This window comes from Hippopotamus amphibius, chromosome 5 (assembly GCF_030028045.1).
Source record: "Hippopotamus amphibius kiboko isolate mHipAmp2 chromosome 5, mHipAmp2.hap2, whole genome shotgun sequence".
In the NCBI taxonomy this organism is placed as follows: Eukaryota; Metazoa; Chordata; class Mammalia; order Artiodactyla; family Hippopotamidae; genus Hippopotamus; species Hippopotamus amphibius.
This window is the reverse complement of record NC_080190.1, coordinates 34,703,776-34,716,615: the sequence shown is the minus strand read 5'-3', so window position 1 is coordinate 34,716,615 and position 12,840 is coordinate 34,703,776. Positions and strand designations below refer to the sequence as shown.

The window sequence follows — 12,840 nt, the reverse complement described above, 5'->3', positions numbered from 1 at the left end:
GGGTTTTTTTTTTTAAGTTTAGAATAAAAGTATGTGTTCTGATTATAATTTTGTAAACATTGTGTATATTTATAGAAAAAATATGAACTGCTACAACAAAACTAGTAGCAGAGATTATCTGTGGGCGTAGGATTATTGATTATTTTAATTTTCTTCTTTATACTTCTCTAAATTTTTTATACTTTCCCAGTGAGCTCATATTTCTTTGGAAATCAGAATGCAGAAGTTATTTTTTATTAATAGGAATTCTGTCATATTTTTTCCTTCTGTGAGGGTCTTCAGTCTCATAAAGTGTTTTATCTGAATATGGCTTAATTCTCAATCTAGGCATATTGTTTTTTTCTTTATTTCAAAGTACGACTCAGAAATAATATGCTTCATTGATTTTGTGAACTGGTAAAATCATGCAGTATTGAGGGCAAACCTGACACATTTGTTGAGAGATTGCTTGTTACTTTGAAAACCAATAACAGATAATGAGAAAGAATCACCAGGTAACTAACCTTTCTCTAAACCCATTACTTCCCAGTTGAAAAGCAATTTTCAACTCTGCCTGAGATTTAGTGTCTTTAAGCCAACTCTGAATCTTTCATAAAAAGAAATCAACATCCTTTCTCTCCTTTCTTATTTTATATAATTGGAATTGCATCACTCAAAGACTACTAAGTGTGCAGTTGACGAATCCAATGCTTAAGTTAAAAAAATAAAAGGATTGTCTACAAAATAAATTCAAATTAAAGAAAAATGTATAGAGTAGATATAATAAAGTTTTTTCTACTTTCTTCCCTAATTATAATTTAAGAAACTTTTCAAAAACAATATTGCAATATTTGGAAAAAATGTAAACAGCTCAAATGCCAAACCAGTTTGTACCCATGAGAAGATTAGAATTTTCTTTGGATGAATTTTTCAGATACCATTTTGATATATTTTTTTTTAATACAGTCAAACCTACATTAGAAAAAAAAACCTATATTAGAAAAAAGTTCAGTGAAACAGAACTGTGCAATACATAAACACTTTTATTAGTTTGGTGTATACTAGACAAATATACAAATATATACCTACATTTATAAAATTCTTTTTCCTCCAATAATTCATATTCCATTGTTCCCAACTTGCTTTTTTTTTTCACTTAAATTTTCAATTTTAGTTCCTATGAATTTACCTCACTTTGTCTATAGCAAGAATTTCTGTCGGATAAAATCCCAGAAGTGGAATTGCTGAGACAAGGGGTGTGCAGGTTTAAGTTTTTGTTTTGCCATCCAAGAAAGTTTGTGCTCATTACATCACCACCAACAGAGAATGAGAATGAAAAATAATGTTTCAGAAGCAGAGCTCTGTGGCAGGTTCTCCCCAAGGTTTTACCTTTGTAAATACATACGTACATACATACATACATACATGCTAAGCTACCATCAAAATATAATGCAAGTACCATATTCTATTTTTCATTAAAGTCAGATTCCTGTAAGGTATCATCCAATCTAACTCTCCTTCCCTACCCAGAAAAGAAAAGGCTCTGTGTGTGTGTGTGTGTGTGTGTGTGTGTAACAGAAAAAAACAGACAGACTCAGCAGGAAATCAGGGGAATCCATCTCCCTTGCAGAAGATCTCTCAAAATGTTGTCCACAGTAGATAGTAGACTTTGGAGTCAGAGCCGAATGTTAGTTCCAGCCCCACCTCTTAGCAGCAATGAGTCTTTAGACAAATTGTTTAACATTTCTGAGCTCCATTCTGTCACTTGTAGAATGGGGGTAATCACACTTGCCTTACAGGGTTCTTTGTAAAAATTAAAATACATTACTAAATGCAATGGGCTAATAACTGTTGCGAAGTAAGAGCAAGGTGAGTAGCTATTGTTGAGACGCCAGAAAAGGTTTAGGGTGACCAAGGCAAGAGTGTCCTGGATGGTAAAGCTTTGAAACCTTTTGCAGAAAAACTTGAGGAAATGACTAACGTTCTAGTTAATATATGCTATGTGATAATACGTCTTTCCAACCTCCATCCAACATCTTCCCCCTCCCCCACCCATACTGTAGTCTTGTTTATCCATCTTATCTCCTAGGATGTTCAATATGAACAAGGGTCTTTTCTTATAAACTAAATCCCAACATCAGTTTAGTCTGAAACAAAACCTGGCATATAGTAGGCACTCAGTGAGTGAATGAAGAAATTTCTGCTTAGTCTTTCTTAACCCCATTCAGATGTATTGGCGGCTAATAAGGCTGGCCCCCGGACACAGAGCCCATCCAGGGTAACTCAGGCCCGGCTTGGGGTAATGCTGAGTACTGGGCAAGGAGCCAGAATCATCTAATTCTCTTTCAGCTTTTGCCAGTTCCAGGGCTGACCATTCGCAAGGTGGATTCTTCAGCAAATCATATAGCAACTTAAGCTTTATGAAAAGTAAGATTAGCCATGCCAACCTATCGTGGCTCCCTCGCATTACATAAGAGATTATGTGAGATTACTTGGCAAACTCTAGATTTGCGTATGAGACACAGCAATAAAGACCAAATGCATTTAGTTTTGATAGGGACCAAAAGGCAAAAAGAGAAATCCATGGGAAGTGGCAGGTTTTGCTGAGCTCTAGGCCAAGCCCAAGGCTCTTCCATGAGCTTGCACCTAAACTAAAGATTCTGTTTGTTTGCTTGTTTTAAGCTCTTTATTAGAATATAATTGCTGTACACTGTTGTGCCAATTTTTGCTATACAACAAAGTGAATCAGCTGTATTTATACACATGTAGTATTCCCATATCGCCTCCCTCCTGCAACTCCTTCCCACCTTCCCTATCCCAGCCCTCTAAGTCATCACCCATCATCGAGTTGATCTCCCTGTGCTATGCAGCAGCTTCCTATTTTACATTTGGTAGTGTATATATGTCAATGCTACTCTCTCACTTCGTCCCGGCTTCTCCTTCACCGCCCCCCGCCCGCCTTGTCCTCAAGTCTGTTCTCTACATCTGCATCTTTATTCTTGCCCTGTAGTGCTAAGCATAAGGGAGGGACTTAACAAAGCCACAACACCCAGGGACATTGGATGAAGAGTTATCAAAGAAAAGTGCTTATCCACATTAGAGCCTTTTCTGAGTATTTCTGGGCTGCATAATGTGTGGACAGTCCCTGGGAATGGAAGTTTATAAGCAAGATCAGGGTTTTCTGATCACCAGAAAGGAAGGAAGAAGGGAACCAAGGATTAAGTGGATGTCTCTCACAGCAGCATCCCTCCAGGGAAGACTTGGCCCAGACTCCCCTCCTTCAAGAGGGAGTGATTGCCTAGATCCACCCAGAGACCCAAATGTCTGGGGTGTACATTTCTTCATGCATATGTTTGGATCCTCCTACCACCCCCGTTGTTCCTTCATGAGCCACACCCATTCTCTAGTGCCTTCTGGAAAATGAAGTTTCCTTCATTTTCTACAGTGACGCTCCATCTCTCTTAATGTATGCTGCAGCCATCAGCAATGACGCAGTCTCCTAAATAAGCCAAGGTCTCTCTCACCCTTAGACCTTCACATACTGCCTTTAGTAACATGGCGGACTAAGTTACTTTGGAACCAGTAACCTCACAAGCACCCAAGGCCCTATTTCCCCATTGACAAAAGCTTTGAGGAGACTATAATTCCCATATAAATGATATGGAGATGGACAGCAAGGTTGAGGAGAGCTGCTGTGTGCTATGATAGTATATTCCCCTCCTGGGAATTATTAAAGGCTCTGAGAAGTTCTGTAGTTAAAATAGAAAAAGAAATCTTGTTTAACTTTGTTTAACCCGATATGTCTCCAAATTATTAACCATGTTTTGCATAAATTCAGTGTAACACACTTTAGAAAATATTGATTTAAATCATGGGAACATTCTTATGAATTTCTAAGAAGGAAAGGAGAGGGCACTTTTGAGTTCCTATGTGCTACATTCTAATGTAGTTGTAATGTAGTGACCAACATGATGGTTCCAGGCTGACCAAAGAAGGGAACCGCCCACCCTCTAGGGTCAAATCCTTACCTCGGGAGTTTGAAGAGTTCATTTTATCAGACCATTACAAGTAAGCAAGCACAAGAAACTGATTCATACTAAATGAAATCACTTTAGATTCATCTAAAACCCAGAATGCCAATGTGATATTTTGTTGCCACATGAAGTCATATGCTGAGTGATCATAAACATGAGCTCTGAGGTCAAAAGGCCCTGATTCAAATCCCAGCTTTCCAGCTTACTACTTATGTGACCTTATGTGAGCCTCACGTAATAATACTATCTACCCCCTGAATAAATTCATATAAAGTAGTGAACTCAGAAAGCTATTATTTGGACAGGGAGTCAGAACTTCTAGATACTGTGTCTCATGGTGAAGTTTTCTGGGCTGTGAGGGTGTCTACAGATACAACCCTATTCTACTGTAGAATAACTGGAGAACATGGGGCTGAGAGCAAACACTGGCTGTAAATGAGGTCGATAATTATCGTCACCAGAAACTTTCTAAAAGTTTTTTCACAAGAGCAGAACTATAGTTGCCAGGGGGATTAATGAACTTTGCTCCACAAATAATGAGGAATGGTCAGGGGTTACTGAGCTCTCGAGTCTTTAATCCATCACAGCGTTGCCCATGTTGCAGAGAGAGAGGTCTGATGGTGACTTACAGCTAAGAGTTGGGGCAACGTGGCCTGTGAAGAGTAAGGAGGAAATTAAAGAGGAACTCAGCAAGAATGAAAGTGGGAAGTATTTTTAACAGCTGCTGTAAGTGTGGAGCTTGGAGAACACAAAATTATGTCCCTCAAGGATTTCTGGGATGTTTCTTTGTGATGCATAATATAAAATCTCTGAGTAATCCTGCTTTAAGGAAACCTGCACTGAAGATCTACACTAACCTCAGATTTGTGTTTCCTTTGAGTGTGATGCCGTGCTTATATTGAGTTTACTCATTTATTTGAATTACACTGACCAGCCTTCTTTTTCTTCTTTCATTCACATTTTTTTTAGGTCTCCTTTATTGCTGTCTCCCACAAATCACTAGACTCTTCTTCATTCTTTGTAACATCGTGTGATCGTGTCTCGATACATTGTGATTTATAATATATCATCTTATGTTATTTACCTATTTTATTACATTATCTCTTCTTTTGCATATGAGATAAGCAGCTGTTTCATAAGATTTGGGAGTTACTTTCAGTTCCTTCACAGAGTGCTATACTTTGAAATCATGTCTTAAATTTGGTTACTTCTGGGAAGACTTCCTATTTATGGCTAATTCACTGTACATAAATTATCAGTGTCAGAAATTGCAGTCTGCTTCTGTCATCATTCAGGCCACATTCTGACTCAATTTGGGGGAAATCTGGTCACTTTCTCAACCATTCAGCAAGTTGGAGAGTGAGGCCATGTAGGCTTGATTTGAGTACCTGCCTTATTTCAATTACTTTCAAATATGAGCTTAGAGAGAGCCAAATATAATTTGGTATTCCAAATCAACACTGTGATCTAAGAACCAGGACTTCCCAGGATTGACCTGGTTTCCATTTTTCTGTTCCATCCACATCCTTATTGGTTTATTAATTTGTCTGTGTGGCCTGATTTTTGGATCAGAAGATATGATTGCCATATTCATAAAGGAAGGAATCAGGGAGAGTAGACAACCCTTTAGAGAAGGTACCTAATGAAGGATAAGGCTAGTTGGAGTTTACAGGAGAAGGGAAGTTTTACTGGTTTGGATTTAAGGATAAAGGAAATTAGCATCTGTGTAGGCAAAGAAGAGTCAGTGGAAAGAAAGGGATTGAAGGTAGAGATAGCCACTGAGGCAAAATGAATTTGTGCTAAAGGAATAATTTTGAGTCCGTGAATGAATGCCTTTGGTACATCTATCTAACGCGCTCACTACTTTCCCTCCCGCTACCACCTTCTTATTACCAGTTGTGGAGCAGGGAATACAATTTATTTATTTTATTTATTTAGATACATCTCCTTATTTCCTATTTCTTCCTTACTTTTATGGGTGGTTCTGTCCCTGCAAACCCCCAGATCAATCTTGGTGGAATCGGAGTCTTTGAGGGCAGAATGTTGGCAGAGTAGACTGTGATGTTCTGAAACCTGGTGTGCACAGGGTCCCTGGGTCTCCTGGGTGTTCACACACAGGGTGCATGTGCCTATACCTGCACAGGCCTCCTCCCCCTACAACCTTCTTTCCGCTTCCATTTCAATTGCGGTGTCCATGCCCACCCTCATCTCTTTTCACACTGATGGTTAGCCCCGGAGGATGAGGAAGCAAATGGCACACTTTACTTCCCTGCTACTCTACAGTGTCACAGTGAACTGGTTAGGGAATGGTGTGCTAGATCAGTTCTGCTTCTGAAATGGGCTACTAAGCCTTCCCCGAATCCCAAGGGGTAGAACGGGGCAGGCAGGACAGATATCAGAAAGGTCTCCAAAACAGGAGAGATACAGAACTATTCAGCAAGCAGAAACTGCAGTTGAGAAACCTGTACGATTTTGAATGGCTCTCAAGTAAACATCGGTTGTAGGGGATACCAACCTTGGTGTAACTGTGACTTTTGTTGCTTTATTTCAGAACGCCAACCAGGCACCTCTATGGCCACTTCCAGTGCCCTCCCTTCAAGTTCAGCTGGGATCAGCAAGGAACTGATTGATCTGCAGCCCCTCATCCAGTTCCCAGAGGAAGTCGCCAGCATCCTGATGGAGCAGGAGCAGAATATTTACCGGAGGGTCTTGCCGGTTGACTATCTTTGCTTCTTGACCCGGGACTTGGGCACTCCAGAATGCCAGAGGTCCCTGCCCTGCCTCAAAGCCTCCATCTCAGCATCCATTCTTACCTCCCAGAACGGGGAGCACAATGCCCTTGAAGATCTCGTGATGAGATTTAATGAGGTAAGAAGCCACTCTGAGATGTTTTATAATTGAATCACTAGTAAGTGATTTTTTTCATTTTTTTAAATTAATTTTGGTTGGTGAATAGTTGATTTACAATGTTGTGTTAGTTTCTCCTGTACAGCAAAGTGAATCAGCTATACATATACATATATCCACTCTTTTTTAGATTCTTTTTCCATACAGGTCATTACAGAGTGTTGAGCAGAGTTCCCTGTGCTGTACAGTAGGTTCTTATTAGTTACCTATTTTATATATACTAGGGTGTGTATGTCAATCCCATTTTCCCAACTTATCCCCCCACTTCTCCCCCAGTAACCATAAGTTTGTTTTCTACACCTGTGACTCTATTTCTGTTGTAAATAAGTTTATCTGTACCATTTTTTTTAGATTCCACATACAAGCGATATCATATGATATTTATCTTTCTCTGTCTGACTGCTAGTAAGTGATTTTTAAACATTTCTCCTTTTAGATTGTTTGTTACTGATATCTCATCTACCTGTCTGTCTTGCCACTTCCATGATGGCTTTTTCCTTTCCAGGCGATGAGATAGACACACTGTCATCCTCCCTTTCACTTCACTCCACCCTTCAACCTAATTGAGCCCATCTCCATCCCATATCATTACCATGTCCCCAGGCCTTCTCCCTTTGAACAACCATAACCCCTCCCCTCCCATTTTCTCTACACCCTTGCCAAAAGGGCTCATTTTCAAATATTCTCCGCATGTTCCTACAGGTGCTTTTAAAGCCAGATGTCTGAATTTTGGGTTTTGACAACATGATCCGTTGGCCATGGTATCCAACTAGGCCACGCCATCCTCCACTATCAGCCCTCCTCAGCAGAAATTAAACACTAATATACCTGGGTCAGGAGAGCTGGAAGGAAGGTGGTCTTGAAGGGCAGGGAATCACCTCATTCTTGATCTCTGCATCCCATCAAGCTCCTCAGCCCCAGATAGTCCTTCCAAGGCCTCCAAGACCTTGCCTGAAGCAAGTTCTAAAAAGGACAGAGGAAAAGAGCCAATGGCTGACACCCAGTGGCCATGGACCAAGGATGAAGGACAGGATGGAGAGGCAGATCTCTGCTGTGGTAGGGTCAGGGGATGCTGCACTCTTGGGCTTAAAGAACACTCTCACTCCATAGCGTAACTCCACACCCAGAACTTTCTGTTCTACAAGTATATTTTATTTCTTTTAGACTTCATTTCTTTGTCCTGAATATTAAAACACAAAATTTTAGTCTGTGTGTTTGGTGGTTGTTGGTTGGTTGAATTTCACAAATACAGTAGTTTCCTATTTCAGTCATTCAGTGAACTACCTAAATGCTAAGAGGATGCTCTGGTCCTAGGTCCTATATATCTCTGATTGACAGAAGATCAATCAGCCTTTGTTACTTAAACACGTTCCAACCACAGCAGTTCACATTGCAGCCTCCATAGTCTGCCATTCATGACCCTGGTGATGGTTGTATCATGAAATGATAAGGCCCAGTGGATGAAGAAAGTGTTAGAGGCTGAGCTCAAACAGTTCTGTGTTCCAGATATGCCCTGAGCATCATTCCTCAAAGGGAGATCCATTATCCACAGCAATTGCTAATATCCATCTAGCACTGTCACGCTTATTATTTAACATGTGTCACTTATTTGTTCCTCACAACAACCCTGGGAGGCAGATCCTTGTCATTAACCCCGTTATGCCAGTGGGGAAACTGAGAGATGAAGTCCTTTGCCCAAGGTCACACAGCGGGTAGGTGGCAATAGTGAGATTCAAGCCCGCAGAGACAGGCCTCAGAGCCTGGGCTTTGAACCACAACAGTATCCTGCCTCTCGCCTGTATCAGGCTCGTATTGAGAGTGACACCTGCTAAAATGCAGATTCCTGGTCCACCCCCAACTGAGTAAGACAGACTCTCTGGGAATCCACATGAATGCTTGTAAATCACGTGGCCCCAAATTTGCCTTTTAAAATAAATCTCCTGGTGTTCTTGATTTTCCTTACTGATAAAAACAGAGTGGAAAATGAAAGTTACAGTAAACTGAGTGATTTTATTAGTGGATCTTACTGTATTTAGTGAATTATTTTGAACTTCCTGATCAACTCACTCAAACATCCTTAGGACCCTACCCTTGTCCTTTGTTGCTGTTGATGTTTTAAATTCCACCTGAACTTAAGAGTGATTTGCCTGAACTTTGAAAAGTTATTTTTAAATTAATATTGGAGAGAGAAAACTTGGATTTCTTCCATGTAGTACCATAACTTTGGGAATCAAAGATGAATCAGTGATTTCACTAACTCAGAATTAGTGATGATATGAACCGCAGCTGGGTTGAGGCATGCTTGGGACTATCTCTGAAAATAGTTTAGCTAAGCAACTTCAGAATGTAAACAAGATTTCTGGGAAAACACTTAAATTACTTAAAAGAACAGTGTATTCAAGTATTCTCAAGCATCTGTTTTCATACAAATTAGGTGTATGCTGATTAAAGATCAGTCTAATATAGTCATTACAGGCGGATTCCAAATGACCTACACTAGGCAAACTGGGATAGCTAAATTCTAGATGTTTTGTATCTTTTCAGGTAAAAAGGCTTCATTCCTTTGAAAGAGAAATCTTAAGTTCAGATTTCACCTGTTTAGAATGGTCTTGCCTCCAAATTAGCATGGCTTTACTTTCTATAAAGAAAAAGGCAGAAAAGGAGCTAGCATTTAGGACTAGACTGGACATTGTCACTTTTTTCTTTTTTTTAATTTTTGTAATGGAGTATAGTTAATTTACAATGTTGTGTTAGTTTCAGGTGTACAGCAAAGTGATTCAGTTATACACGTGCATATATTCATTCATTTTTAGATTCTTTGCTCATATAGATTATCCCAGAATCTTCACTAGAGTTCCCTGTGCTATACAGTAGGTCCTTGTTGGTCATCTATCATTGTCACATTTTTTAATCCCACTTAATCCTTATGACAGTTGTGTGAGGCAGTTGTCATTATCTCTGACTCACAGATGAAGAAAATAAACAACAAAATAAATAATGATAGTATTGGACTATGATCCATAGAATAAAATAAATATTCAGGAGTCCATACTGATATAAATAAGTGAATAAATAAACCAGTGGGAAGAGAGAGGGAGGTATAGCTCTTACTTATAAAAGATTTCCAATTAATAAATGTAGAAAGAATGAGGGAAATGGGAAATCACCAGTAGGAATATATTTTTTATATTATATACATAGGATTTATTATTAGCAATAAATCGTTACAGGCGAGAACCACTGATGAATGCTAAAAGTATTGAACAAAAGTGTGAAAAACAAGATATTTGCATAGTCTCAAAGTATCTATTCACAAAATACATATTAATTACAAAAGGAAAAATAGAACAGTGGAGAAACCCAGTAGATACCCACCTTAAGTAAGTGCTCAAGGTCAACATGACCAGTAATAAGACATATTGATGTGTATCTCCTGATGTGATGCACTCAGAAGGGCTTGATATTGTCTCTGTGACATTTTTGCGCCCCTCCCCCCTCAAAAGTGTCAGGGTCATGAAAGGTAAGGAAGGACAGAGGCATCGTCAAAAACTAGAGGAGACCAGGAGTCAGGACAACTAAATGCAGTTTGGGATCCTATTAGCTCTTGGACTAGAAGAATAATATTGATGGGGAAACTGGTGAAATTCTAATCAGGCATGTAGTTTAACTAGTATAAATGTATCAATGTTAATTTCCTGGTTTCGATAATGGGACCATGGTTATGAAAGGTGCTAACATTGGGATAAGCTGGGTGAGCTATGTATGGGAATGCTCTATTTTTGTAACTTTTCTGTAAATCTAAGATTACTTCAAAATTAAAAGATTTAAAAAATAGTGAAGCTCAGACAGGTTGAGTCACTTGTCCAAGGTCACACAGTGGCTGAGTGAATGTCAAAATCCAGATGTCTATCTTTAAAGTCTGTTTTCTTCTCAGCAAACTGCCTTGCCTCTCTATTTGTTAAATTATCAGGTTAAAGTTTGTAGTAAAACCAGAATTTCTGATTTAGAATTTAATTAGCCTGGGATCTCCTTTCCCTCTTCCCTCCCTCTCTCTCTACTTCTGCTCTAAACCTCCTGTGCATCTACCCTTTTCCTACTTCTCCTACCATTTCTATTTTTATCCAGTTTCCTATTACCACTCATTCATTCATTCATTCACTCAAGACCTATTTATTGACCACCTACCATGCTATAACCTTCTCTTTTTTAATTGGTGTGTCAAATACACTCTTTAAAATAAGAAATTAGCAATATGTAATGAAAATTTACAACATTATTAGTCCATACTTTGGTTCTGTCAAAATTGGATACACCAAATAAATGCACTTTCCTCAGTGGAAGTAAAATATATTTTTCTTGAACATGGGAGAGTCCCAAAGACAAGAGAGAGACTATTAGCTCCGTTGCTAGTCACTTAGGAAAGAAGCGAATGCATTTGTTCATGCATTCAGTCATTCAGTTAACTCATCTTCAGCACGTCTCAGAAGCGGGAGACCATGGTGGATAAGCACTAAGGAAAGTAACAGTCGGCAGCTGCCAGAAATTACCAGTCTTAAATTGTAGTCAGGCGTGGGCACAAATCACTACCAAAAAAGGCAGAGAGCACGTGCAGTGTGAGTGGCACAGGTTGGGGGAGCCGAGGTATCTAGGTGGGTGATCAGAGCTCTCTCTGCTCAGCTTTGGAGTTTGCAGCCGGTCTTTGAGGGATGGTTAGGATAGAGGGGGACCATCACCGGAAAAGGAAGGAGGACATTCCAGACAAGAAGACAACCAGTGCTTGTCATGAGCAAGAAAGACTCATGGCCTAAGGAGGCAGTTTGCTCCCGATTGTCAGAACATGATCATGAGCTAGAAGTTTCCTGAATTCTAACAACTCTTTACACAATGACTTAACTGTAACGTGGGGAAAGAGGAGAAAATCCCTGATGCCTTTCGGGCAATGTTGCATAACGTTAGTTCTTAGGAAAATATGGTTAAAATGCAATTCCAAGTACAAGGATGAAGTAACTGAAAGGGTCTAGCTTACATTAAGGAAGGCCAGGAGATAAATCACTTAAAATCAATTTAGATTGTGACTTAGAAGCAATATGTCTCCCCATTTCCCTTTCTCCTGTCCGATGTCCAGATTGATGTTTACCAGACTGGTTTCTCTTTATCCTTGCAAGTGAACAGAAGCAGATACGAGGAGCCAGCCCCCAAGCCAAGCAGGTGGTAGTCAAAGGGGTGCTGGGAGTGGCCTCAATCCTGTTTCGCTTGGTTTGGGAGGGAGGGCTTCTGAACCCTTTGATCTGGACACCTCTCTGTAGTCATGTTCTTGATCTAAAGCTCCAGGAAGCCAGAGTTCTCTCTTCCTCCTTTCGGGGTGAGCAGGCTCACTTCCTGGCCACCCATGACAGCTCTTGCTCTGACAGTCTCATATCATACTGTTCTTCCTCCCCCTCTTTCTTCCTCTCTCCAGCCTCTACCTCTTGTCCACATTCCTTTTGATTTTCATGGTTTTCAGTTCCTCTTCAGATAAATTCCAGAGCCATTTATCTCTTCTAAAAGGAGACAGAGAGGCATTTTTGGTAGATAACTTTACCAAAGAGATGACACACTTTAGCACATGCATTTGAGAAGATATGAAAAGCATACAGAGGTTGAGGAGCATCCTTAGTCCCTTTGCGTTCACACCCTTTTCATGCAAAGGGCTGTGATGGAGCATGGTTTGAGGAGGTGGTATATGAATCACTAGTTCTCAAACCTTATGCCTCATCAATATAGCCTCTGCTCCTGTCCTTTTGTTCACCCATTGATGGCCTTTGGGGTTGGAACTCATCATGTTCTGCATCTACAACTGGTCCTCATGATCTGTCAACAGAGTAAACTTTCAGCTCTGTAACCTACCGCTGCCCACATCACTGCCAGACACTCTTGTGTA

General features: G+C 40.0%; 1 protein-coding gene across 1 annotated transcript in view; it reads left to right on the top strand.

Moving 5' to 3' along the window:
- The window catches only part of PLCE1 (phospholipase C epsilon 1), a 308,646-nt gene that overhangs the window by 156,752 nt on the left and 139,054 nt on the right, over positions 1 to 12,840 (top strand). Inside the window, exon 3 of the mRNA XM_057737203.1 lies at positions 6,565 to 6,881. Within this exon, the coding sequence (XP_057593186.1) occupies positions 6,565 to 6,881 (317 nt within the window). The remainder of the gene's footprint in view (positions 1 to 6,564; positions 6,882 to 12,840) is intronic.